The following is a 27960-nucleotide window of genomic DNA, read 5'->3' as shown; positions in this document are numbered from 1 at the left end:
TCCTGGTACAGACTTCAACTTTGATTAGATTTGATTAGATTCAACTTTATTGTCACTGTGCAGAGTACAGGTACAAAGCCAATGAAATGTAGTTCGCACCAAAAGTGCAAAAGAACAGCATTTATGTACAGTAATGCGACCAAACGCTGCCTCCCTCACACATTTACACACCTCTGGATCATGTTGTGGAGGAAACGGCGGTGGTTGACTTGACGTTTGGACGGCCGGTTCTTCCTGGGTTTCTGAAGCGTCCTCATCATGTGACCTGCTGCTGATGTCACAAAGGTGAAGAGGTCCCGACCCCAGGGGACACCTCGCTCTATCCCAGGTTCAAAAGCTACAGAGCTGGACGGCCGCATAGCTAGAAGGAGACCAAGGTGGGATCTGAGGAGAGGGGTGGAGAGGGAGAGAGGAACAGGCAGGGGCAGGGGCAGGGGCAGGGGCAGGGGCAGGGGCAGGGGCAGGGGCAGGGGCAGGGGCAGGGGCAGGGGCAGGGGCAGGGCAGGGGGAGGGCAGGGGCAGGGGCAGGGGCAGGGGCAGGGGCAGGGGCAGGGGCAGGGGCAGGGCAGGGGCAGGGGCAGGGGGAGGGGAGGGCAGGGCAGGGGGAGGGCAGGGCAGGGGCAGGGGGAGGGGGAGGGGGAGGGGGAGGGGGAGGGGGAGGGGGAGGGGGAGGGGCAGGGCGGGGGCGGGGGCGGGGGCGGGGGCGGGGGCGGGGGCGGGGGAGGGGGCAGGGCAGGGCAGGGCAGGGCAGGGCAGGGCAGGGCAGGGCAGGGGGAGGGCAGGGCAGGGACAGGGACAGGGACAGGGACAGGGGCAGGGGCAGGGGCAGGGGCAGGGGCAGGGGCAGGGGCAGGGGCAGGGGGAGGGCAGGACAGGGGGAGGGGCATTGCAGGGGCAGGGCAGGGGCAGGGGCAGGGGCAGGGGCAGGGGCAGGGGCAGGGGCAGGGGCAGGGGCAGGGCAGGGCAGGGCAGGGGGAGGGGCAGGGACAGGACAGGGCAGGGGCAGGGCAGGGCAGGGGGAGGGGGAGGGGGAGGGGGAGGGGGAGGGGGAGGGGGAGGGGGAGGGAGAGGGAGAGGGAGAGGGAGAGGGAGAGGGAGAGGGAGAGGGAGAGGGGGAGGGGGAGGGGGAGGGGGAGGGGGAGGGGGAGGGGGAGGGGCAGGGGCAGGGCAGGGGCAGGGGCAGCAATAGAGGTATAAAGCGTTGAAGCATGAGAGATCTGAGAGGGCTGCGACAACAAAGAACCTGAATTATCGGATCAATCCAGCAGTATCGGCTCAATCAAAAGACAGTGTGAGTAAGTGACAGAGAAAGCTCATGTGATGACCAGAAGCTTACAGTGATCCACAAATACATGAAACAATTTTGTATCACAGTCATGGAGTGCACTGTAAATCTGATAACGCAATAAGCTATTTAAACAATCCCAAACAGAATTTAGAGTATGTACGCTTACCAAATGGAGCCAACAAAGGTTAGGGTTAACAAGTCTCTGTTAACCTAAACAAGCATTGTCAGTCTAACAAAGGGATCATTAGTATAATCAATGTTTGCAGCTCAAAAAATATATATATTAATAATCTATAACCATTACGTTCATGCATATCACAGCCCACTAAATGTAGGGAATGCCACAATTATCAATAAAACATTAATACAAATTACCATAATTAACCTAAACCCATGTTAGGCTGTGTGATGTCATGCTATAAGTAAAAATGTCATACCTGCTTATCTTGAAGCTTGTATCTTTCTCACTCCTCAAAATCTAATAAGGAATCAGACACAGCCTAAGGTACAGACAGACTATACCCAAAGGGGCGGGGTTTTCCTTGTGTGTGTGTGTCTGTGTTTGTGTGTGTGTCTGTGTTTGTGTGTGTAAATGTGTGTGTATGCACAAGTCCATGTAGTAGCGTAGCTCAGACGTTGCCTTGGCGTTTCGGCTCAAGTCCCATTTCTTAAGAAAGGTGCAACACCTCAAACTCTGAGAGAGAGGACATAAAGGACGACACCAGATGAGACAGAAAAGAGAGAGGCAATTATCTGAGAAGTCAACCGCTTCAGGAAGTAAGCACGTGTCTGCATTGTGTGACACACTAAAGGAAGCTTGTTAGGTATTGAGAGACACAAATGTACCGGTTGATGCTGTTAACAAGCCCTTAATTGATCAACTTAAACTCTGGCCCCAATTATCACATTCTCTGACCTTAGAGTTATGGTGGTTGCTAGTGGCAAATTGCCTTTTATGACTCTGTAAAGGGCCTCTAAAGCAGAGCATTTTAATATCTACGTTGGCATGCGGTATGAATAGACCATCGTCATTACTAATATCTGTGTGCATGTGTGTGTTTGTGTGCCCCAAATGCCAGGCAGAGATAATTGGACAGATTAACTGAGTTAGATAAAATCTTAATTTGTATTATCCCTTCAGATATTTACAAATATTGGTCCTGTGCTTTATCATTGTTAACTTAATGTATTATTGACGTGTAACCAAAGCAGGGAGGTCTGGTTGTAGGAGTGGCAGCTATTTTTAGTCCTGCAACATGTGTCTTTCAGTACACAGCAGCTACTCTACTGCTCAGAAGTAGCTCTCTCAGGGAACATTCTTTTTGACAGAGGGACCACAACTTTGTGGTAAGAACAACAATAATCCTTAAACCGGCACATGTAAATAAGAAATGACGTCAGACATTTCTTTTTGTTATACGTTTTAAGGTATTAGGTTTGGCAAAAGAGATAAGTAGATTTGCAAAAGAGTTAACACATCTTCATAATACCAACAGAACGCCCTAGTCGTTGTGCAGTAACAAGGCTGTGTTACACAAGGTTGTCGTAACATCTCCTTATGTCAGACACAGACACTTATGTCAGACACAGTACGTCTACTACGGACCATACTGCCCGGTGTGCCGTTGATGAGGTTTCTCTCTTCAGGACTTTCTCGTGAGTTGTGTCCTTTCCTTCCATCTGGGCTTTTCTCAGATTCCTCCCATGGAGCGGGCTACTGATAGGGTTATCACACCTCCTCTCTGACAGAACTTTGATCTTTTGAGAAGGCACCCCCCCGGCCACGGAATCAGAGTTTAACTCCCCCTCTTGTTTTTGCCCTACTCAACCAATCAGATTTGGAGGCTTCTGAGCTGTAAACAGTCAGCGAGTCAATCTACATTCTGAGGTAAGTTCAAATGTAGCAACAACGAGTATGTGTAACTTAAAGTGGCATCATGTTGCTTATCTGAAATGCTTACAATTCCACCTAAACTATCCGTGACATTTATGAGTCATGAGTGTTTGGTTGCCATCCTCTCTCAATCAACATTTTTGATTTCCTATCTAGGAACCATGAGCAGAGTCTGGGCCTTGTTCAAGGCTCATCCGTACACCAGCAACGTGGTGGGATACACGACCCTGTTCACCTCCGCTGACCTCATACAGCAGAGCATGCTGGGAGGTAAATCGAAGCAAGGACACAAAATGGCCTCCGATGGAACCGAAGGAAACCTGTCTGTTGACAGACCAGAGGGGACGCTGGATGCAACATCAAAACCCCCCGAGGATTCAGCACAGCTCAGAGAAGCAGAACTTAGTTCATCGTCAAGTACCAAAACTGTCCCAGCGTTGGCTGGAATCGACTGGTCCCAGACTGCTAGAGTGGCTGTCGTTGGCTTCTGTTTCCATGCCAACTTCAACTACCATTGGCTGAGGGGGCTGGAGAGGATGTTCCCAGGGGGAGGGGCTAAGAAGGTGTCTGGTAAAGTGATACTGGATCAATTTATTGCAGCTCCTGCGACCATAAGTGCTTTTTTCATAGGTATGTTTTTAGAACTTCCTCACTAGTAATGCATTTTCCTGTTTTGAAAAAAGAAAATATATACAGAAAAACATTCCCTGTATTTAAAGTGTGTCTCTATTAGGTCTTAGTGTTCTGGAACAGAAAGACGATCCATTTGAAGACTGGAGGCAGAAGTTTAGGACTTCATACATGGTGTGAGAAAAGTAGCACTGTAGGACGAGTTAAGACTGTCTACTACCATATGTTCATGTTGGATTGAAGAGCATAAATGTCCCTTTTTCACTGACTCTCTCTCTTTCTCTGTTTGTGTATTCATTTGCCAGACTGGGGTTGTCTACTGGTCCGCGATGCAGGTGTGTAAAGACACTATGAATAATCAGAATGACACACATAAACACGCTCTCACACAACACACACAATCATTTTATTCTGATGAAGGCACTGAGCAGTAGCGTGTATTTCTCCCCTCAGGCGATTAACTTCTCTCTGGTGCCCCCTGTGGCCAGAACAGTGTTTGTGGGTGGCATTACCCTGGTGTGGACCGTGTTCCTCTGCCACTTCAGACAACAGTGAGACAACGGGCGGGTTCTCATCACAGTCGTATATTCCATCATTTCCCATATAAATAAACATGATTTATGTGTGTTTTGCTGTCTGAATATTTTTTTATTATTATTTACACTTAGTCACTGTGGTTCATGTTGGCTTCACCACCATCCTTGTTAGTGGTCGTACATTTACGTTTAGTCATTTAGCAGACGCTCTTATCCATAGCAACTTACAGTAAGTACAGGGACATTCCTCCCAGGCATGTAGGGTGAAGTGCCTTGACCAAGGACACAATGCCACGGCCGGAATCGATCCGGCAACCTTCTGATTAGTAGCCAGATTCCCTAAGCGCTAAGCCACCTGACTCCATATTATTGATGAACGTTTGGTAAAGAATCATCATATATATTTTTGTTTTCAGAAATATAACTCCAAATTGTACATCGTTAAATTCTAGTAAGATACAAGTCATTTTCAAATTTCCACTTCTGAAACTACTCCCAAAAGATCTGGTATAATAAATAAAAACAAATCCAACGTCTCAGCATCACAGAACAAACTGTTGTTTTTCTAATTTGCCTCAGAAACTCACTACTCGGGTAAATATAATTCATCATTTTATAATTAGTTTCTTGAGCCTAATGAAATATGATGAGTGAGGTATCTAGTTTTATAACGGAGCCAAACAACAAGCAAACGCGTCGCGTGACAGACAGGAAGTACGCGCAAAAGAACGAGAAAAGAACCAATGAAATCTCCTTCACCGCGGAGAAAACATTATCGCGAGACCGAAGCACTTCCTTTTCCCTTTTCACTCTGAGTCCAAGATGGTAGGTACAGCTATTGAATTTTTGTAAACCTACTGGATGAGTTATCCAAGTCCATCCCCAATCGTACAGTTCCACCATATAGCAGTTTCTTCCATAATACCTTAAGCAGTCTGTAATGAATGAAATCCTGGGGTTATATCGTTATTTATACTTGTTTACGCATATGTTCGAACGATGCTAGCTTCCAGCATCGGGTGTCTTGCGCACCGCTACAAGTGCCGGGCAGTCGAGTGCATGCTTCTAATTTACGGACGCGCTACTCAAAACTTTGGGCACGGATTGTTGCGTCTGTCGCTGTTGCGAGTGTATAGTTATATATGTGTACTAGAATGAATGTATTCTGAAGGTGTAGTGATCAACGCCTTGGTCTAGCTAGGTACTAGCTTGTTGCTAATGAAATGGCCGTCACTGGAAACGTGTGAATTGAACCGGCCCATGCTACAAGTTTATCTGTTTACTACAACAAATGTGAGTGTCAATCTTTAGGGTTGGTGGAGCTAGTGATTAAAGTGAAGTTTTTGGCCGTACCAGCTAGCCCATCATGCTGTAAAACTATCTAGGCTGTGATCAGTCTGGCCTGTATGTATTCGACTAGATCTGACACTCGTAGACCTGCGCTGCGTGTTTTTTGGTTGTCGGTTGCACTATAGTAGTAATCTTAAGACCTGGATCTATACATGTCATGTCAGCGATGTTAAATGGGAGTGTATCAGGTTCGTTTTGGTGTCTGACGTAAACGCTTCTCACCATCACAGGGAGTCGACATCAGACACAACAAGGACCGCAAGGTGCACAGGAAGGAGCCGAAGAGTGAGGACATCTACCTGAGGCTCCTGGTTAAGGTGAGTCTCAAATGGCACCTTATTTAGAATTGATTATAGTTACCTTTTTTCCCCCTCGTAACTGAAGAGTATGTATCTAGTCTAGATAGTTTTTAGAGATATCAGCTGAAGGGAAGTTTGATTTTGTGGGGTGAACTGTACCTTCTATAAACTCTTAACTTGAACTGCTATAACACTTGGGTATGTCACCGGCATGTGTTAATAAGGATGTGTCCCTCAGCTGTACAGGTTCCTGGCCCGTCGCTGCAATGCTCCCTTCAACAAGGTGATCCTCAGAAGGCTCTTCATGAGCAGGACCCACAGGCCTCCCATCTCCGTGTCTCGCCTGGTGGGTACTTGGAGGAGCTCGCGGGTCTCTAAAATACCACACAGACTGTGGATCCCTCCACCTTAGGTCTGAAGCTGTCTCCTAGACGATGTTCATCCGTCGCTTTACGTTCTGTGACTTGTTTTCTCTCCAGATCCGCAAGATGAGGATGCCTGGTCGTGAGAACAGAACCGCCGTTGTCGTGGGAACGATCACTGATGATGTCAGGATTCAGGACATCCCCAAGCTTAAGGTAAAATACAGGAGGTCCAGTTTATCCGTCATACAGAATACAGTATGATTGAGTGCTGCTGTGTGGAAATGTGTGCTTTCCATGTCACCTCACATCAGGATTAGATCTGGCATTGAAGTTCCACGGCTTAATTGAGACATTTTGTACTGGTGTGATGAAGTTAAATCTGTATTTGTAAAATGTTGGCAAGCAAGTTGTCATCGTTACAGTTTTAAGATTACAAATCTTGAACATTTTAGCCGTAGACAATGAGGTTTGTTGCAACAGCTATTACAATAGAGGGGAGTGGAAGTATTTGCAAATCAGTTATTCTGAAAAGTGGAGCCTACCGTGCACTGTTTACCTCAAAGTAATCCACATTTTCAAGAATGCTGGGACACAGAATGTGCCTGCATCAGATCCCCCAGGATGCTTCACAGATGTGTTGTGCTTGATTGTACTGCACTTGCACTGACTTGAGTTCCAACATCCGAATCAATAATCAGACATAGTGGAGTAGTGTGATTCAGGTGGTGTCGTGCCTGAGGTGTGGAGTAGTGTGACTCAGGAGGTGTGGAGTAGTGTGACTCAGGAGGTGTGGAGTAGTGTGACTCAGGAGGTGTGGAGTAGTGTGACTCAGGAGGTGTGGAGTAGTGTGACTCAGGAGGTGTGGAGTAGTGTGACTCAGGAGGTGTGGAGTAGTGTGACTCAGGAGGTGTGGAGTAGTGTGACTCAGCAGTCTTGTGTTTCAGGTGTGCGCTCTGAAGGTGACTGACGGTGCTCGTCGCAGGATCCTGAAGGCCGGAGGTCAGGTCATGACCTTTGACCAGCTGGCTCTGGCAGCACCCAAAGGCCAGGGCACCGTCCTGCTGTCAGGTGAGCTTCCTCCAGTCCTGTCTAAACACACCTGCAGTATGCACCTGGAGTCAGGTGGCTGAGCGGGTAGAGGATCGGGCTAGTAATCTGAAGGTTGCCAGATCGATTCCCGGCCGGTGCACATGGCGGTATGTCCTTGAGCAAGGCACTTCACCCTACTTGCCTCGGGGAGAATGTACGTACTGTAAGTTGCTCTGGATAAGAGCGTCTGCTAAAATGACTCAATGTAAATGAAGGTTATGGTAAAGACCAGCTGAAAGGGGAGTGAGTCAGGGTTTTTTCTCTTATATGTATATGGTGTGTGGCATATGCAAGTGTGGTAAATACTACATGCTACAACAATACAAAAATGTGTCCTTTAGATGTTTGTCCACATGGTCCATGACATATTTGAGGGTCATGGCTGTGATCTGTGATCTGGCTGGTCATGTTCTGGTGTAGGTAGAATTTAAACAGTGAATGGGGGCATTTAACAGTGTTTGTTGAGCTATTTTGGATGATTGGAACTTGGGTGGATAGCATTTGTTTAGCTAATGTTGGCAAAGTTTTCTGAAGATTGACTGCTTTTCTCTGCCCTCAGGACCTCGTAAGGGAAGAGAGGTCTACAGACACTTCGGAAAAGCCCCCGGAACTCCCCACAGCCACACCAAGTGAGTATTAAGCTTCTGACCAATAGAAGCAGCTCCTTTTCATTGTTCTGCAAACATCAAGAGAACTTTTTCTAATGAAATGGATGCCTGTTCTGTGTTTAATGGCCTGGGGAATGTGAAACGTTTCTCCTTGTAGTCCGTTAGAAATGAAAGATCACGTTTTTTTCTTCCACCTTGTGTATTCACATGAAGCTATTCATGACTGTTTGTCCTGGCATCTTGCTGAACCTAATTGGCTGTCCTGTGTGCTGTTCATGCTGTAACTATTTTGTATCTTGTTCTTAGGCCGTACATCCGCTCCAAGGGCAGGAAGTTTGAGCGTGCCCGTGGGCGCAGAGCCAGCCGTGGATACAAGAACTAAAGTGTCCGTCTTTTTTGTTTTCCTTGCAATCTGATGCAAATAAAGATTGACGATACAAAATGAATTATTCATGTGTGCTGTGTACTTTTCAATGTATGACTTGTCTCGGTATGGTTATAAACATATATTAAATATATATGTGTTTATGTATATATAAATATAATCACTCTATATATCTCTATAGTATATCTATATACCACGTTGATTGAAGAGAGATATTGGGCACTTGAATGTTTATGCCCGTTATTAGAGAATAATAAAAAATACCATGGAAAAACATTCTTTAAAACATATTTCAATCGGAAAGTGGTGTTGGTATGTTTAAATGCAGCAGACGCAGTGTTCTGTTATTTGTTTCAGATTCTGTAATCGGAATGTTATGATTGTTCATTACATATACATAAGAAGGGCCGAGTTTCGATAGCGCTGTTAATTAATTGGATATTTTCATGGTTGGTCCAAAACGATCCCTTATCGACATTGGACTTCGTTCCTGCCACTCAAGCGGCCGTGCCCCCCTCCAACGTCACTCATTCCGTTCTTCAGACTCACTTCCTGGATAACCACATAGCTTTTCATCAGTTCAGAACAGCGACTCCACAACGTCGAAGGGGGAGCCAAAATGAGGTAATATGTAAAGGTTTTCCGTCTTTTGTTGTGTTAGCGAACGTTAAGTTAAGACGACAGCTATCGACAGAACTGCCGTTTGAATGTCGATCATTTGAGCTAGACTAACTTAACCAAACACGTAGTCTACCTTGTTTGCTGCTTGTGATTTGCTTGAGCATTCGTTTCAAGCAGCGCACTGTCAACGGCGTTGAATTGACAATCATCTTCGGTTGTTGTCATCTTTGTAGCTTGCTAGACTAGCGATGCAGCAGCACTTGGATCACCATGTAGTTAACGATACAGCATAGCTGTCTTGGTAAAGCGGCAAATACTTCAGTCGAAACGAATAATAGGCTAGATAGTGTTAGTGGGCTGCTTACACATTGTAACATTTCCAGCGTGGTTATTATCTTTTTGTGACTTGAAACGAGAATCTAGCTAGTGCCAATGTTGGGTAGACTACTGTACTGTATGTAGATAGCTAGCTAACGTAGCTACTAGCTAGCTTAAAGTGGTCCTGAAACGCCAAGAAGTTTCGCTACTGTAAGGCTTTGTTAGTGCCGGGTACACCGAGTGAACAAAGAAACTTGGAAACGTTAAAACTGAAAGGTTATGGAAATAGGTCGTTTTACAGTAACAATAACCAAGACATGGGATTATATTACATTGGTCTGAAATCACTCAGCACATTCATTGTGTTTGACAGAATTGGCTAACTCGCTGCTGGTGGTGGGTTTGTCTACTGGGTGTCCCCACCCAACATTTCAAGGACGTAAAGTGTACAGCCAACAATAATCACGGGTTCATTTTAATCAGATCTGGGCATCTGTCAAATATAGATTTGGTCTCCGTTATCTTTTATACGAGGTCTCATTTTACCTATTGGTATCAAAACATCTGAGTTCGATTGGTCATTGGTTTTCATTGGTCTTCTGGCCAGAGGTAGGTATGATAGAGACATTATAAAAAGTCAATTAGCTTTTATATTTTTATTAGGTTGTTCTAAATTGTCTTATACAATACCCATTCCAGGACCAGAAATCTGTTTTATCTCTGTTCAACATTGCACAAATGGTTAAATAGGCCAGATCATTCAGACCATCTTGAATGAAGGCCACCCATTGTTAAAACAAAAGTTCAATCATGTTCAAAGTCTCTAAATGAAAATGCCGACGTCAGTTTTTAATTATGATTGCCCAATGTATGATTCTGAGTCAGTGTTGGTTTGACCATAATGGCGTGACTAACTTCAGAGAATACTGGATATGGTGGTTCTTGTTTGCATCACCCAACCATCACCACATCTCCCTACAGTCACGAGGGCACTGCCCTACTTGCACTTCTCCAAATGGCAACTGAGCTACTCACCTTTTTAGAACAATAAAACTTGTGGGTATTAATAGACGGTGTCAGACGGCTGTACCCTCGGTAGGGTGGGTTTGGTCCAGTCTTGAGCGCAGGCTAAACTTTTATTTTACGGAAAAGGTTGGGGGATCCGCACAGTATATCAGCTTTGTAATAACAGCTCCTTCTGCCAACTTTGATAGGCAGGTAGGATTGTATTTGGAAGAAGGGGTTAATATTTTATGAACTTAAAAATGCTGATTAACTGGAGGCTGCCGTTTTAAAGTGAGTGGATTATTGACCGGCGATTTTTCTCCATGTCTTCTCTCTCCAGGTATAGGCCTACATATCTTTGGGAAGGAACACAAAGCGCGACCCTTGAACGCAAGGACTTTACTATGACATAACACAACAATCCTCCACTTTGTGTTTTTGTTTGTGATTTTGTTTGTTTGTTTGTTTGTGTGTATTTGCATACTGCTTTCTGTTTTATTGTCTTGCGCATGAATTATATGATTAACCGGGCTTTTTTCATATGGATGAATCTTCCTCATCTCTCTGGCATAGCAACCCCTCAATCCTAAATTCTCCAGACCTCTAAAGCGAATAAATACTTTTTCATGGATGTCTCTGCCAAGTCCAGCACTTTTGACATTGTTTTTGCATTACTACAAATTTAAAGAGCACATATTATGCAATATTCCACAGATTTATTATGTCAAAGCCTCCTTGCAGGAGCAAGGTGTGTTCATGTCTAAATTGCAATGTTTGTATTTAATTGTTTATGTACTTTAGTTTGCCCCGATTAGCTGAATACAAAAAGCTGCACATTTATCTACACTATGATTTGTAACTATAATTTAAGCATATCATTTATTTCTATTTTTTATATCAGTACATTTTAAATACGTGTGAGATTTGTTTAATTCAACAACAACAAAATAACTGGAAAAAGTTGTTGCTGTACTTGGATATTTAGAAGTGCTGTCCGTCCTTTGATAATGCTGACTGAATCTGGAAGTGCACTTTTGCACAGATTAAACTGACTTTGTGGACAGACAGGAGTTTAATACCTCAGAGTGACTTGCTAAGCACGAAGACTGTCATCCATCAGGTCTGCTTGTAAGACTGACGAGCTCACAAGAGTCAGGTCTCCAGTCTTTTCTCTCAGTCAAAGTAATCGTCGACTGAAGCTCGAGAGGACGAACGATTCCGAGAAGATATCAGGGATTGTGTCAACAGAACTGACTTTCTTGTGCAATCTGGATTTCCTAAAAGATTCCAAGGACACTTTATTTTTTTTTATTTACCGTTTTGTTGAAAAGTGATCTGTGTCTGTATCACTGTCAACAGGCTTGTTCTACCCACCGTGTCAGTAGTTGTATGAACTCTAAGTAAACATGCGTTCCCCAGATCCAGCCACCCAATCCCTGGCCAAGGCCCTCCTCCATGGCCAGTTTGGGGGCTGGGGGAACAGCAGCACCAGCTGCCCTAACAGCCCTGGTGGTCCAGGGGGCCTCTCTCCCTCTCCATCCCCCACAACGGCCTCCGCTTCCAGCTACGCCCTGACCCTTACCCACACCCACATCCACGTCCAGCGTCTGGCCCCCAAGCCGGGCAAGGAGGCCCGGCTCCTGCTCCCCCTGTCTGAGCTGGCGGGGTGCAGCTGCCCCCGTTCCCCTGCTCCCCCCCTCCTGGTGCTGTACTGGTACCCCCCAGGGAGACGGAGGAAAGGGGTGTCGCGGAGGCGCCAGGTGAGGGCGTACCTGGCTGAGAGCAGGGTGGATGCAGAGAGGTGGTCGGCTGCCGTCCAGTGTCTCCTGAGAGGAGTGCACGTCACCGCAGACACAGGTGAGTCCGTTTGGGATTAAGTTGTTTTAAAATGGGATAAAGTTTTATTTTCTTTGTCTTACTCCTTTTGACGATTCCGGTCGTCACTGTTGGAACTAAATTCAGCATTCATAAACATTTAATATCAAGGTGGCCTATTGACAGTGTTTATAGGGATTCTTGTTGCATTGCACACTCGTTTATTGTCTGTGGGACACTTCACAGAAATTGATTTCCCTTGACATCCTTGAATGATCTCAACAATATTCTGCTACAGTATTTTGTTACAGGTGTTTTGTTGACATAAAATAAATTGAAGAGATGCCTTGGCAAAATCCATTGTCCATAAAAAGGTTTTATAGATGTGTTGTTAAAAGTTTGAGAAACATTCATTTAAAATCTCCATAAATTTAAGGGATTATTTTTGTGACTGGAGTCCTAATTGTCATAGTGAGCTTGATGATCTATCTTTACCTGTTTAGTTGCTTTAATATAGATATAGCTGTTTCTGTTGCTTTAACTTATTAATGTTGGGCTGGGCTGTAGAGAATAATCAGGTTCCATTTGACTGAACGTATCTTGTGTGTTTGTGCTGTCTGTGGAGTATATACATATTTATCTCTTTAACCCTCTACTGTCTCTTTCCTGCGCCCTTATCTGTCCTGCACACGCATGGGTCTGTATCATTTGGTGTTAAATGTAGAGACCACAAGGGTGGGTCCCATCCAGCACCTCCCCTCCTCTCCCACAGGACACCATCCACCCCCCTCGCCCTCCGCCCACCATCCTCGCCCTCCGCCCACCATCCTCGCCCTCCGCCCACCATCTACCCCCCTCGCCCTCCGCCCACCATCTGCCCACCATCCACCGCCCTCCGCCCACCATCCCTCCCCTGCTGCCCTCCGCCCACCATCCACCCCCCTCACCCTCCGCCCACCATCCCTCCCCTGCTGCCCTCCGCCCACCTTCCACCCCCCTCACCCTCCGCCCACCATCCCTCCCCTGCTGCCCTCGCCCTCCGCCCACCATCCCTCCCCTGCTGCCCTCGCCCTCCGCCCAGACAGCTAGCTTCGCCACGCTCAATGTTTACCCACTGTCTGTGTCTCGCTGTCATTCACACGCTCTCCCTCCCTGACTCTCCTCTCCGCATCACAAGCTTGTCTGTTTGGTTCTCCTTCTCCATATCAGCCTCCTTCCTGTCCCCTCCTCTCTCTGCCCTCCCAGTCTCACCCTGCCCTTCCTGTCCTCCGCTCTCTCTGTCCCTTCACCAGGACACCCCCATCTCCCCCTGGTGTGTCTTCTTCCTCCCCCCGTCTCCTCTCATCGATCCTTGTCTCCCCTCTTTCACCTCCAGAACGTTCTCAGTTTAGATTCCCTCCCTCACTTCCTCTCCCTCCCTTTCTTCATCTCTTTCGCCACTCTTGCTTAATCTTTCATCTTTCATCATCAATCCTCAGTGTCGCCTTCCCACCGTGTCGCGTTGGGTTAGACATTAGGCCAGTTAGAATAGGAGCCGGTTTCGCTGCTTCCTATTACAAATAAAGTAGCAGTTGTCCTGTAGCGCTGCTCCGTGGCATAGCTGGCTTCTGACTCCTGACATTCTGCAGAAGGCAATCGATTCAGATTCTAGGATTCCTTCTTTGCTTCCTGTTTTTTTCCTGCTGTGTGTATTGGGTGCAGTTTTTTTGTACAGTTTTTATTTAAATCACTTCCTTGTTATTTATTATTCAGCCTTGTAGATTGCGTTATAGAAAACAGTATTTGTGTTGTGATGAACGTCTTTGGAGGTCATGTGTTTCTTGCTAAAGTTCTGACTCCTCCATCTGCAGAATTCTCCAAAAGCCTGCTCCCCCGTCCTCGCCGGTTGCTGCTATTGGTCAACCCTTTCAGTGGGCGGGGCCAGGCCATGCAGTGGTGTCAGACACACATCCTCCCCATGATCAGAGAGGCCAACATCAGCTACAACCTCATCCAGACAGGTACCACACTCAACTCTCACACACCTGATCTGGAGCTAAGCAGTCCAGCCACAGCCTGGACATCTCCTGTCTGTCTCCTGTCTGTGTCCTGTCTGTGTCCTGTCTGTCTCCTGTCTGTCTCCTGTCTGTCTCCTGTCTGTCTCCTGACTGTCTCCTGACTGTCTCCTGTCTGTCTCCTTACCCTGTCCTGTCTGTGTCCTGTCTGTGTCCTGTCTGTGTCCTGTCTGTGTCCTGTCTGTGTCCTGTCTGTCTCCTGTCTGTCTCCTGTCTGTCTCCTTACCCTGTCCTGTCCTGTCTGTGTCCTGTCTGTGTCCTGTCTGTGTCCTGTCTGTGTCCTGTCTGTCTCCTGTCTGTCTCCTGTCTGTCTCCTGACTGTCTCCTGTCTGTCTCCTGTCTGTCTCCTGTCCGTTTCCTAACTGTCTTCTGTCTGTCTCCTGTCCTCCAGAGCGGAGGAACCACGCCAGGGAGCTCATCAGAGAGGTCTCTCTTCCAGAGTGGGACGGCATCATCATTGTCTCTGGAGATGGACTGCTGCATGAGGTCTGTGTGGTGATTGGAGGGTGGGTGTGTATGAGTCTGTACCTCTCTCTGTGTGTGTGTGTGTGTGACGGTGTCTCATGGTGCTGTGTTGCCCAGGTGATAAACGGTCTCATGGAGCGTCCAGACTGGGAACAAGCAATAAAGACTCCTGTGGGGATTCTGCCCTGTGGCTCTGGAAACGCCCTGGCTGGATCCATCAACCACAACGCTGGGTAAACACACACACGCACAAGAAAAACGTACATAGACCTGCTCAGCGCCAAGCCTGAGTCAAAGGCTGAAGTTAATCCATTTTTAGGTTCCATGGTGTTTGTCTGGGTGAAATCATTTCTCTCACTCTCGATACATGTCTCAGGGCTGATCTAAATAAACACCTGTGACCCGCGAGGTGGACTTCAGCGTCCAAGTCTGAAGTTGCTTCCCGTTATCAAGCCCAACCTTTAGACTTTAACCTCTTTACTTCCCCTGGCTCTCTCTTATCCCCGCCTCATAACTCTATCGGCGGTTATGTCAAATCGTTATCATTGACAGTGCTAGGCCTTTTCCTTTTTTTGCCTCCTGCTATCTCTCCTTTTCCCCTGCCATTGTCTCCCCCTCTCCTGGCCTGGGCCACTTCAGCCTGGCCAGAGGCCGGTTAACAGCCGTGTCTCTGGGTGTGTGTCTGTGTGTGTATGTCTGTGTGTGTGTCCCTGTGCATGTCTGTGTGTGTCTCTGTGTGTGTGTGTCTCTGTGTGTGTCGTCTCTGTGTGTGTGTGTCTCTGTGTGTGTCTGTGTGTGTCTCTGCGTGTGTCTCTGTGTCTGTGTGTGTCTCTGTGTGTGTCTCTGTGTCTCTCTGTGTGTGTGTCTCTCTGTGTGTCTCTGGCCCTTGGTTGCCTGTCTGCACAGATCACTCTTTATCTCTGCACCATGTTGACCTGGCACGTTTTGTTACAGCCTGTTCTATCTCTCTCTCCCCCTCTCTCTCTTTCCTCCTCTCTCTGTCTCCCCCCCCCTCTCTCCTTCCACAGCTGTGCTGTTTGCGCCCTCTGTGACTCTTGCCATTTCCATATTGGGGCTTACGCAATAAGCAAATCAGAATACAGTCGAGTGCTCTTTGAGATCCAGAATGTTAACCTGTATCTACCCAGGTGTTCCGGGTGGTCTGATGATGTGTTCACCGTCGCTTCTCTCTCTCCCTCTCTCAGCTATGACATGTGCCTTCGAGAGACGCTCCTCCTAAACTGCTGCTTCCTCCTCTGCCGAGGCGACATCCAACCCATGGACTTGGTCTCCGTGACAACGAGCCCAGTCCTCTCCCAGAACGGCCGTCCGTCGCCTCCCAGGCGGCTGTTCTCCTTCCTCTCTGTGGCCTGGGGCTTCGTGTCCGACGTGGACATCGAGAGCGAGAGGTGCGTTCGTTTTGCCTCTCTGATAGGGTTAGGCCCCCTCAGCCCCCTCTCAGCGGTCACCAAAACCTGCCACTGTTTGTTAAATCAAACCACGCGCTCCTCTCTTAACCCCTCTTTCCTCGTTCCAGGTATCGGGGTTTGGGTTCGGCACGGTTTACGCTGGGCACCCTGGTGCGCCTCGCCTCCCTGCGCTCCTACAAGGGCCGGCTGTCCTACCTGCCCCCCTCCGTCATCACCCCCTCACCGGACACCACCCCAACGCCCCCCCGGCGACCGCTGTCCCGCAGCATCACCGAGGGCCTGGACGGCTTCTGCCGCACTCCCATCCACCGCACCTGCTCCGACATGGGCATCAGCGAGCAGAGGAGCCTCCGGAGGGGCGACGGAGAGAGGGAGCGCGAGGCGGAGAGGCAGCAGGAGAGGGAGAGGAGGAGGGAGAGAGCCCGGGGCGGAGGAACCGGCGTGGTGAGGGCGAGCAGTCTAGCAGAGGACCGGGAGAAGGAGAGGGAGGGCGAGGTGGGGATGTACGCAGAGGAGGACAGGTCCGGGGCGAGTTCCGAGTCGACGGAAAGGGACGAGAGCAGCATGGGAACAGAGGATGACTCCGAAGGGAACAGGGATGATGAGGGAAGAGGGGGAGGGAGGGTGAAGCGGGATCTAAGCCAGATGGACGAGGAAGGGCCAGGGAAAGACGGAGGAGGCAGTGGGGGCTCTGTGGAGGAGGAGGGGATGGTGGAGGCTAGAGAGCTGGGGGAAAGCTACGGGGTGGATGTCGGACGAGAGGCAGATGAAGAGGCCGAGGGCTGCTTCTCCTACCCAGACAACCTCCAGGAAACCAGGAAGACCCTGAGGAAAAACTCTGCCCCCTCCAGCCAGATAGCCAATGCGCTGTTCAGCCAGCCGATGAGCCAGGAAGCGGACCCACAGTGTGGGATGTCATACGAGCAAGATGAGCTGGATCTGAACGGGACGTTCTTTCATAGAGACCCCTACCCCTTAGACGTGGCCCGCGAGCGAGCTCTCACCATCTCCTCACCCTTCCGACACTCGCCCTTTTCCTTCAAGCCCAAAACCCTGGACCAGAACCAGAACGCATCTCGACCCAGACCCCTCTCTTTGCTCCATCACCCACACTCCAACTCGCTACCCCCTAAACTCCCCTCACTCTCCCTCTCCCTGTCCCCCACCCCTCCGTCCTCCCCATCCTGTGCCTCCCCCCACTCTTCCTCCTACCTTGCCCCCCGTCCCAACACCCCCAATTCCACATCTACCTCCCCCTCTCTCCGTAACCCATCATCATCCTTCACCTTTGACCTGACAGAGCCGGCAGGAGCCCTTAAGAACCGTCATCCCGTCCTCCTCCCCTTCAACCCCCCTAGAGATGACCTCCTGCCCCCCCTAGACCAGCCCCTCCCTACCCGAGACTGGGTCACCATCGAGGGGGACTTTGTCCTCGTCCTGGCCATCTACCAGACCCATCTGGGGGCCGACCTCCACGCGGCCCCCCAGGCTAGCTTCGACGACGGGCTAATCCACCTGACGTTTGTGCGAGCAGGCATCTCCAGAGCCACCCTGCTCAGGCTGTTCTTCGCCATGGAGAGAGGCTCCCACCTGTCTCTGAGCTCTCCCTACGTGAGTCACGTCCCAGCCAGGGCCTTCAGGCTGCAGCCCCTGTCCTCCCGAGGGACGCTCACCGTGGATGGGGAGCTGGTGCCCTACGGACCCCTACAAGCGCAGGTCAGTAGTGCAGAGGAGCCAGGGCCAGTCCTGGGCGTGTTATCAGGATTCCTAATCACCTTCTTATGGACATAAAGGCCATAGGTTATTACCCTGCTGATAAAGAGGAGGGAAGAACAAATGAGTACGAGATTAGATGTGAGTGAAAGGTGCCAGAGGCTGCAGTATCATGGGGTGAAGGGGATAAAGCAGTATGCGATATGAGTGAGGACAGGATGGCCCAAACTGTGGTTTCAGTGGGTGTTACGTAAGGGGGTGGGGGCCTCTGGTTTTGTGTTATTGTGTGCACTGTGGCAAATGGCAGATTAAAAGATTGTATTCTTTCTAATCTAAATCCTTATTCTTTCTCAACTCTTAATTCAAAGTTTCGCCATAGATGAGTGTTTTTGTTTTTTGCGTTTGTACTCTGTTCCACATCTATGTTGTCAACGGTATTCTAGTAATCACTTCATGACGCTGCGCATGGTTCATTCATTTATTTTTGTTTGTGTCTCCGACCTCCTTAGGTCCATCCCTCGATGGCTCGACTCATCGTCGGGGACTCTGGAGTGAAGATTACCAAATTCTGAGCTGCCATTGGTCGAGCTGATCATCTGATACGGTGCTCTCTCCAGAATGACGTCATCTCTAAATCCATCTACGTTCACACGAAAGGACTGAGAAAAAAAAATTAGATTCGTAGCTGGAATTGCGGAAGCTGTTTTTCCTGGGCTTTAGTGAAAGGGATCACCTGTCAAGCTGCTTGTCGCGCAGGGCGCGCGTTGGACGGATTGATAGAGAATTTAAAAACTGATGCAAATCGCACCTCGTTGCACAGCTGTTGGATTACACTCAGTTTACCCTGAGAGGCGTGAAAACGGCAACGGAATTATAAGAGGGAAAAACAAAAACACAGGACCGCGTTGTCTGGTAGTGTGTTTCTGCTGACGGTGTTTCTGCTGACGGTGTTTCTGCTGACGGTGTTTCTGCTGACGGTGTTTGAGTGAGAAGTAGATGTTTTAGTGTGTAGGGATCCTCGGCCTGACCTTGCCTTATACAGTGAAGACACGGAGCTGAAATGTTGTAGAAAACTTTCAGACAGCTACCTTTTGTTCAAATGAGGTAGAATGCCCTTTCCGCCCCCCCTCCTTCAATGTACAAACCTCCATCCCTGGAATGCCTTATCCAGCATTGGACTTAAAAGTGCAACTGTTGTGACTTTGCCCTTTCTTACGTAAAAACTTGAATCTCTTAGTCAGCATATCTCCGTCCACGGATTATAATAGGGACAGTCGAGCTTCACACACCTAGGGCCAATAGGGACAGTCCGCTCTAAGAAACACCAAGCTTCACACACCTAGCTGCAGGTCTATGATGTTAGTCAGTACTTGTGTGTGTGTGTGTGTGTGTGTGTGTATGTATATATTAAATTCAAGCTGGCAGAGGATTTTAATCTATAGCAAAAGTCACAGACTACTACATATAGACATGCCAGTTATGTTCAAAACTACGAAAAACACGGGTATACCAGCGACTGGAACTATGGGACTGTTGAACAGTGACCATCGTGGCATAAATAGTATTTGCCTGTATTTTTATTTTGTTTGTGAAGGGATGCATGAGGACAATGATGCTAGCAAAAAGTGATGTTGTAACACAGTGAACACAAGAGAGCCTGAGCACGTTTTGCAGTCAGTGGATATGAGGTTTGAACATTTCCACGTCTTCTGACATCACATACGTACTACTTAATGCTGGTTTCTTCTTTTTCTAAAAGTTCACTTCCACACAAGTAAACTGCCTTGAAAATATAATCAGTACTTTTTACCTTACGTTGATTGTAACAAATTCGGAAAACATGTTTTAAGGGCTGTATTTGTGGATCAAATGGGTAATGTTCTGTTGCAGAGCAAAATATCAGAACAAGCTGGGATTGAGTTTTAGCTTTTAAGTCTGAACGTAAACACTAAAAAGAAACCGATTAGGTAATTTTACAAGCAAACAGGAGCTTTCCACATGCTTTAGATATAATCTTAAATGGACCACTTTAACATGGATCATTGATAAACTTTAGGTTGTGTGCAATGTTGTGCCTCCCAACACAAATGGAATGGCTGTCCAAATTGGAATTGTGCTAAATTGTGTTCCTACCTACCTATATATTTACGGTCCAAAGATTTTCAATTGTAGTCAGAAATTTAATCATAATTAGCATGTATCAATCAGTTCTTCCCTGTAGTCTTTTCAGTACCTGTGACACAGTGGTATGGATTTGCTGTGTCTCATAAAGTCGAGATCTTCAACCTGCTGATTTTAGCTTGGTTAACACCCAAGTTACACTATCCATCGTGGGCCATAGATGGTAGAATTTACAAGCAGCCTTTAACATAGCAGGCTAACAGATTTAGGAATATACTTCAGAATATGTCATGCATCTTTCAACGTCCTATGGGGTAAAGAATGTCAAGAGTAATGGTTAAACTAGGGAATCATGGTTCTGGACTGGCATCAATTCAGTATTAAATGTTACCAAAAAAATATTTTATTAAATGACTCTCTATTTTAAGAGTATGTATGACAATTGAAACCTGGTAGGGGGCTTGTTGTCTATGGCCAGAGTTTGGACTGCAATGTTTTTGAGAAATTTGAAATGACAATGTTGCGGTTTGACCCTTTAATTGATCATGCCAGTTAGAAGCTTTGTCTAGTTTATTCTGCCTGGAATATAAATTGTATTACTAAAATTGACATATATAATATACATATAAATATATATATATAATGTACAGTTCATAGTTATATTTGTTTTCCAATGTTTTGTTTCCTCTTTTAAAAGAATAAATTTTACTTGGAAAGTTTTCAGGTTTTACTTATATTTTGTACTTTTTCTAAGAAGCTACATATAGACATTTGGAGGGGAAAGCGGCTTTTTAATCAACAACATTCTTCAAATACTTCTCTGACAGAAACTATTGTTTAAAAAGTAACCGTACATAAAGTCTGACCTTAGCATTGTCTCCTGTTTTTAATCAGGCCCAGACCAGTACAATGATAAACAAGGAAGCTGATGTCTCAAAAACCTGTTACATGTTGCTCTCTGTGAGTAATCTAGCCATAGCCGTGGTATCTTGTTATTGCTCTCGTCTTTCCAAATGCCATTCCTTCTTCCTCTTTCCTCTTTGAAACCAACTAGCCCCTTCCTTTCAATATCACCCCCCTCTTTCTCCATGACTTTCATACACCTCCTTCTTGGAATCCAGTCTCTCAAAACACACCTCATTGGCATCATAGTCACTTACCGCTCGGTTAAATTCTGATCTCTTTACACAAACACGCTCTGAACTTGCTGTTTCGTTTAACCGTTTTTTACCATATGAATCACGCATGGGTCATGTTTTCTGGCATTTATTAACTGTACAACTCGAGACAACTATCAACTCGGCATAAATCTTCCCTCAGTATGTCATTAATTGTACATAGTGGAACAAGTTATCCCTTACTTCTCAGTGTGACAAATGGTTGAAATGCGTGAGACTTGAGAACCCTGCTTCTAATGTCTGAGTACAGTGCTGAGTAAACAGCATTGATTGAGAGAGACACGCCCCACCGAGGAGGTTTTTTGCACGATTATCTTGAAAGCTGCGTCACTTCCTGTACTACCACCCCCTTTGTCTGTGCCTCAGGTTTCGGAACGCAGGCTGTTTATTTATTTATTTCCTTTTAATTTTGAGGATATATTTCCATATATATCCATTATATTTTCGGTTATTGAATGACAGTCGACTCTGAAATATTTATGCCTAAAAGCAAAGCGCCAAAAATGGATGACCTGGACTACAGTAAGCATTTCTAGCTATCTAGCTAATGTTAGCTAGCTGGCTCGTTGTTGGACACAGCTAATGATGTCGTCTGTGTAGCTAGCTATACGTTGTTACCTGACCAGGGCTAGCTCTGTCTAGCCTGTACTAGTAAGCTATCATGCTAGTTGTCCGTTATGGCAATAACATCCTTCCAAGCCACCGCTACCTTACCTGCCGTTGTTAGATCACCAAGGACCACATAGTTAGCTAGATACTTCGCCGTACATTGTGAATCTGCCAACACGCATTCAGAACGGCGTTGGAAAAAGCGTTAAAGCTAGTTGCTCACGACTTAGCGGCTAGCTACTCAATCCATTGTTTACTAATTCTAGCCAAGTAATTAGCTAGTACTGTATACTAACCATTTATTAGTACTAACTGCTAGCCATTTAGCAGATGACTATCGAATATTGTATTTGTCCTAGTCTACAGTCAACCCAGCTATGTCTTATTATATTTGTAGGCTGTTGGAGACCCAGATTGTTGTCATGATTGTTTTTATAAAGCTAACTAACCTCCCAGCTCCTGACTGCCATACATTTGGAGTAGTACTAATTTATTAATATCATTGCAGGGTTTTAATTTTTTAGAAGTGTGTCTGTCATTTGGTAAATTAAACATGTCAACCCGGTTCTGGGGGCCCGGTAGTGTGTGTTGTGACAGGCGGAACACTTATCTGGAAATATGATTTGCATGATTTGCAACCTGAACCGTTAAGCATTTGTGTAGCCTTTATTCTGTATGTCTACAATTCTGTCATGGATATAGCCAGCCTATCTGTCTTTGGATTTCTGACAAAAGGTCCTTCCTACCCAAGTATAACATTGTCATTGATTGTACAGATGATGATGATGACTCCTTATGGGTTTTAGTCCTCTATTTAAGATGCATTTGCAAAAACCCGTCTGTATGTCAACACTGAACCAAAACATACATCTAAACTTCCTCCTTCCTAGAGGACAGTGATCTCAGAGCTCTGTCTTAGAATGTCAACTGTTCTCGGAATGTTTCTAGAGAGCACTGAAGCTAAATACCGTTTTGGTTGATGGATTTTAAACTTGTTTATCCTCTCCTCCAACTATCTTTTATCTGATGTTTGCATGGGCACACATGGGCTGGCCTGTTCGACCAGTTTTCAGAAGTGCCACCACTAAACTTTGTCAGTGAACATGCTGCATGCACCAGTAAATATGCAAAGCAATGATAGTCCTCATCTACCCACTGACTGCCCACTTTAGTTCAGTTTGAGCACACATGCTAGATGCATGGATTAGGTACAGGCCAGCGAATCGAGCCTGGAAGTGGATCTGAGCCAGTTTGCCATTTAGGAGTTATAATTGGTACTTGGATGCACCATACATTGATGAGATGAATCATTGATGAGATGAATCATTGATGAGATGAATCGGTGTTGTAGAGGGAGAGGCTCTTTTGTCTCTGGGCTCACTTTAGCAACATGAATATCCAGAGCAATCTTTCAAACGCACAAAGCTCCTCTTTTCTCTAGGTCTTGTTCCTCTGCACATTTTTTTGGTTCTCTTTAACATATTCAGAATCCATGCATCCCAATTACTCACGCCAGCCCAGCCCTTACCCCCCCCCCCCCCCCCCCCTCCTCTCTCCATCATATTTAATTGGGACTGTCCTGCATCAGACCCACTGACGACAACCACCCCAACGTGCTGCAGGGAAACTGCCCCTCGTGGGGTCTGTCTAGCAGCGTTACTGATGAGCCTGTCTTTCCCCCCTGCACTGTCTAGCAGCGTTACTGATGAGCCTGTCTTTCCCCCCTGCACTGTCTGGCAGCGTTACTGATGAGCCTGTCTTTCCCCCCCTGCAGTTCCAGTAGACCTGAGCCCAGAGGAGCGCTGCGAGCTGGAAGACATCCGTCGCAGGAAGGGCGCCCTGATGCAGGAGATCCAGAGGCTCCGAGATGAGCTCCGAGAGGCCCTCCTGGAGGTGGAGGGCCTGGAGACCAGCACTGAGGGCAGGTGGGACAGACTGACCCTACTGTCGTCACAATGCCAACATTTTGAAATCATGTTTATTTCATTGTTTATTTTGTGTAGTTTTGGATTATTATTTTGTACAAGCGACTGTAGCACTGCATGTGGAGATAGACGGCTGTATATTCATACGTTCACATTTAGCATCCAGTGTTTCCCACAGATAAGAAATCTAATTGTGGCGGGGAGGGGTGGGGGATGTCAGACCGGGGGGGGGGGGGGGGGGAAGTAGCCTCAACTTTCCTCGACTTTTAGCTACGGCACTAATGCTGAAGGCTCGCTGATATAGCTGTCGGGCTTACTAGAACGGCATATGTATGCATTGTTGCTAACGTGTGCTGACGTTGTGACTGTGTGCATATGTGGGAAAGACGCATGAGTGACAGAGAGACGGAGGGAGAGCAGGGGAAAGGAAATGCAGCTGAACGAATACGCTGCGTGTTTTAACCTAAATAGCGATAAAAAAAATGTTTTACGAAACGCAATGTGTGGCGGCCGGTGTTGATTCTGTGGCGCACCGCCACAAATTAGTCTATGTGTGGGAAACACTGGCATCTCATACGTACCTCAGAACGGTACCAGTACCGTGCAAAACAAACACACACACACACAAACGCTTCCTGTGGTACGTTTATTGGTATTGTTTTATTGGTACTAACTGAGTTGTTGATGGGCATGTGTAGTAACTGTCACCTGGTCCTGTTTTCTCAGTAAAACCCTGCAGAAGAGTCGGCATGTGGCTATGGGCAGGAAGAAGTTCAACATGGATCCTAAGAAGGTAGGAAGTGGACCTGAGTCAGAAGGACAAGGCTTCTTTCTTTGCGTGTGCACAGCTGTGTTTGAGCGTGTTGGTGTGTGTTCAGGGCATTGTGTTCCTGGTGTGTTGGTGTGTGTTCAGGGCATTGTGTTCCTGGTGTGTTGGTGTGTGTTCAGGGCATTGTGTTCCTGGTGTGTTTGAGCGTGTTGCTGTGTGTTCAGGGCATTGTGTTCCTGGTGGACAACGAGCTGCTTCGACACACTATGGAGGACGTAGCCCAGTTCCTCTACAAAGGAGAGGGCCTCAACAAGACAGCCATTGGAGATTACCTAGGAGAGAGGTACTTGTTCTATTTCTCTTTCTCTGCTTTATACTCCCCCTCCCCCCCCCCCCCCCCCGTCTCACTCTCCTCCTCTTCCTCTCTAGGGATGACTTCAACCTCAAGGTGCTGCAGGCGTTTGTGGACCTCCACGAGTTTACCGACCTCAACTTGGTTCAAGCCCTCAGGTAAGCTGAAGCCTTCCATGCAGATGTTGCCCTCGGTCTACACTGCTTCTGCTCTGAGTTCACAAGCATGCACTAACCCCCCCTCCCCCTCTCCTCTCCCCCCTCCCCCCTCCCCCCCTCCCGCTGCAGGCAGTTCCTGTGGAGCTTCCGTCTGCCAGGAGAAGCTCAGAAGATTGACCGCATGATGGAGGCCTTCGCCCAGCGTTACTGTCACTGCAACCCCGGGGTGTTCCAGAGCACCGGTACATACAGGCACACTACACACACACACACACTACGCACACACACTACGCACACACACACACAGACACACACACACAGAAACACAGCGATTCTGAACCTGTGTGTGCCCTGTTCCTCCAGACACCTGCTATGTGCTGTCGTTTGCCATCATCATGCTGAACACCAGCCTCCACAACCCCAACGTCAGGGACAAGCCTGCGGTGGACCGCTTCATCACCATGAACAGAGGCATCAACGAGGGGGGAGACCTGCCCGAGGACCTACTAAGGGTTAGTGTGTGTTTCTGTGAGAGTAGTGTGAGTGTGAGTGTGTGTGTGTGTGTTACTATCTGCAAAATGATAACTGTTAATCCCCCTTTTGCGTTCCTCTTCAAACCTGTATGTGTTGCCGTCTCTTCCCCAGAACCTGTATGACAGCATCAAGAACGAGCCCTTCAAGATCCCTGAGGACGACGGCAACGACCTGACGCACACCTTCTTCAACCCCGACAGAGAGGGCTGGCTGCTCAAACTGGGTACGGCAGCAGTGGCGGCACCTGGTGGTTGGCTGGGGGTACTGCTGCTCACCTCAGCACACCAGCCTGCTTCGACCTAACACTAATACTGACTGAAAATGTTTGATTTTAAGGTTGTAGAAAGGTGTATCTTCTCAATTTTTCATCAAGGCTATTTCCTGTAATAATCATGATAAATACAAAGCATACGACTGTATGTTCACCTCTGTGGTGTGTCCTCTTCTAAACCAGCTGGAGTGAGCTTGCCCTCCTTCTCTTCTGAGGTTTACAGGAAGCAGCGTCACACACTGACAACAGGCTGCCCAGGGAATCTGGCGAGGCCAAATACTGCTCCTTGCTTGACTCCCTCGGGCCTTGCCAGTGTGTGGCTGTGCTTGGACAGACGTGACCCAGACGTGTTGGTCTGCCACCCCCTGGTGGCGGGTCGCTGTCTTGCGCCACGGCAGTCTGATCTGTTCACCTTCTCTTGCATGGCAGGGTCAGGGATCTGTGTGTCACTAATATCTTCTCTCTCTCTCTCTTTCTCTCTCTCTCTCTCTCTCTCTCTCTCTCTCTCTCTCTCTCTCTCTCTCTCTCTCTCTCTCTCTATTTTCTCTCTCTCTGTGTCTCTCTACTCTCTCTCTACTCTCTCTCTCTCTCTCTCTCTGTCTCTCTACTCTCTCTCTACTCTCTCTCTCTCTCTGTGTCTCTCTACTCTCTTTCTCTGTCTCTCTCTGTGTCTCTCTCTCTCTCTTCTTTCCTACCCGTTCCCTCCCTCTCTCCTCCTCCGGTTCCCCCGGGTCCTCGTTGTCTCTGCTTCCTCCCTGTGATTTCCACTCTGCTGCTGCCTGCTTGTTTCTCAGGAGGTATGTATGTATGTCAGTCAGAGAGGCACCCGTAGCACTGTGTATGACCAGCTGGTCCCCGCTCCTCTCTCTTCAGTCATCTTCCTGCTTGGCTGATCCTCGCTCGTCCATGACGCACGTGTTCTTGTGTTTATGTTTGTTCACGACAGGAGGGCGCGTCAAGACCTGGAAGCGAAGGTGGTTCATCCTCACAGACAACTGCCTTTACTACTTTGAATACACCACAGTGAGTAATATGAGTGGAGATTCAGACCGCGGGTCCTAATCTGAACACGTTTCGACACTAATGCTCCTCACCAGTGTTTTGGATGTAATTATGAATGTGGAGTCATGGAGGATGTGACAGCTCTGAAGATGTGGGATCATTTATTAATGCTGGAGTGATGGGGACATCCCCGCAGAATTTGCACACCACAGTGTGTGTAGAGTGTGTAATGTGTGTGTAGATTGTGTAATGTGTGTGTGTGTAGAGTGTGTAATGTGTGTGTAGATTGTGTAATGTGTGTGTGTGTAGAGTGTGTAATATGTGTGTGTGTAGATTGTGTAATGTGTGTAGAGTGTGAGTGTGTAATGTGTGTGTGTGTGTTTTCAGGACAAGGAACCCCGAGGCATCATCCCTCTGGAGAACCTCAGTATACGAGAGGTGGAAGACCCCAGGAAACCTGTAAGTCCCCCACGCACATGCTCTGAGAACGTTCTGGAGCATGGATCCCCCACGCACCTGCTCTGAGAACGTTCTGGAGCATGGATCCACCACTGCACTGTTGGAAAAACACCTACAGCATCCATCACATAAGATACTTTTTTCTAAATCCATCCGTGAATGCTAATCTGCATAGCGCTCCCTCAGATCAGCTCCCAGGGCGTGTGGTCCCTTGTCACATGCTCATGTTGGTCGACGCTTCCTTCTTCCTGTGCTCCCACTCTAACCCCCCTGCCCGTCCCCCACAGAACTGCTTTGAGCTGTACATTCCTAACAACCGCGGCCAGCTGATCAAGGCTTGTAAGACGGAGGCAGACGGGAGGGTGGTGGAGGGCAACCACAACGTGTACCGCATCTCTGCCCCCACGCCGGAGGAGAAGGACGAGTGGATCCACAGCATCAAGTAAGGAGGGGAGGGGGGAGAAGGGGGGTGTTGAGGGGAGGAGTTCAGCAGTAGTAAGTAGTTGCATGAATGTAATGTATTGACCTCCCCCCCCTGTCCGTCCAGCTCTGCGGTCAGCGTGGACCCCTTCTATGAGATGCTTGCTGCCAGGAAGAAGCGCATTTCCCTCAAGAAGAAGGAGGAGCAACCCTAGATCGCCCTCTACTGTTGCCTCTCCTCCCCCGCCCCCCTCTCTTTCTCCTGTTGCCTCTCCTCCCCCGCCCCCCTCTCTTTCT

The 27960-nt window shown here is 47.7% G+C and overlaps 4 protein-coding genes across 7 annotated transcripts; all 4 read left to right on the top strand.

The window, feature by feature from the left end:
- The first annotated feature begins 1998 nt into the window (after positions 1-1998).
- On the top strand, positions 1999-5008 carry si:ch211-120k19.1 (uncharacterized protein LOC563199 homolog). Of its 4 annotated transcripts, none has more exons than XM_047027433.1 (6): positions 1999-2065; positions 3125-3176; positions 3339-3812; positions 3916-3986; positions 4118-4147; positions 4266-5008. In XM_047027433.1, the coding sequence occupies exons 3-6, from the start codon at positions 3344-3346 to the stop codon at positions 4365-4367; spliced, it is 672 nt and encodes a 223-aa protein (XP_046883389.1). In that variant the 5' UTR covers positions 1999-2065; positions 3125-3176; positions 3339-3343; the 3' UTR covers positions 4368-5008. The 4 variants fall into 4 exon arrangements, with proteins under 4 accessions (XP_046883389.1, XP_046883372.1, XP_046883362.1 ...); XM_047027416.1 differs by lacking the exon at positions 1999-2065 and adding an exon at positions 2567-2944; XM_047027424.1 differs by lacking the exon at positions 1999-2065 and adding an exon at positions 2594-2635 and having other exon boundaries at positions 2785-3176.
- Positions 5009-5091: 83 nt separating this feature from the next.
- On the top strand, positions 5092-8505 carry rpl18 (ribosomal protein L18). Its single transcript, XM_047027462.1, has 7 exons — positions 5092-5173; positions 5929-6015; positions 6236-6343; positions 6477-6575; positions 7307-7430; positions 8011-8080; positions 8366-8505. The coding sequence occupies exons 1-7, from the start codon at positions 5171-5173 to the stop codon at positions 8439-8441; spliced, it is 567 nt and encodes a 188-aa protein (XP_046883418.1). The 5' UTR covers positions 5092-5170; the 3' UTR covers positions 8442-8505.
- Positions 8506-8970: 465 nt separating this feature from the next.
- Positions 8971-20705, top strand: sphk2 (sphingosine kinase 2). Its single transcript, XM_047027307.1, has 8 exons — positions 8971-9068; positions 10729-12245; positions 14054-14203; positions 14649-14743; positions 14840-14955; positions 15928-16131; positions 16260-17868; positions 18375-20705. The coding sequence occupies exons 2-8, from the start codon at positions 11795-11797 to the stop codon at positions 18435-18437; spliced, it is 2688 nt and encodes an 895-aa protein (XP_046883263.1). The 5' UTR covers positions 8971-9068; positions 10729-11794; the 3' UTR covers positions 18438-20705.
- Positions 20706-21499: 794 nt separating this feature from the next.
- Positions 21500-27960, top strand: cyth2 (cytohesin 2). The gene is made up of 12 exons (XM_047027392.1): positions 21500-21686; positions 23548-23698; positions 24425-24491; positions 24692-24810; positions 24897-24977; positions 25107-25219; positions 25341-25489; positions 25623-25734; positions 26729-26805; positions 27172-27243; positions 27531-27685; positions 27791-27960. Exons 1-12 carry the CDS (start codon positions 21620-21622, stop codon positions 27876-27878), a joined length of 1251 nt encoding a protein of 416 aa, XP_046883348.1. The 5' UTR covers positions 21500-21619; the 3' UTR covers positions 27879-27960.

The sequence above is a fragment of the Hypomesus transpacificus genome, chromosome 2 (genome assembly GCF_021917145.1).
Source record: "Hypomesus transpacificus isolate Combined female chromosome 2, fHypTra1, whole genome shotgun sequence".
Classification (NCBI taxonomy): Eukaryota; Metazoa; Chordata; class Actinopteri; order Osmeriformes; family Osmeridae; genus Hypomesus; species Hypomesus transpacificus.
The sequence above is the reverse complement of the archived record's forward strand: the minus strand, read 5'-3'. Positions and strand labels throughout refer to the sequence as shown.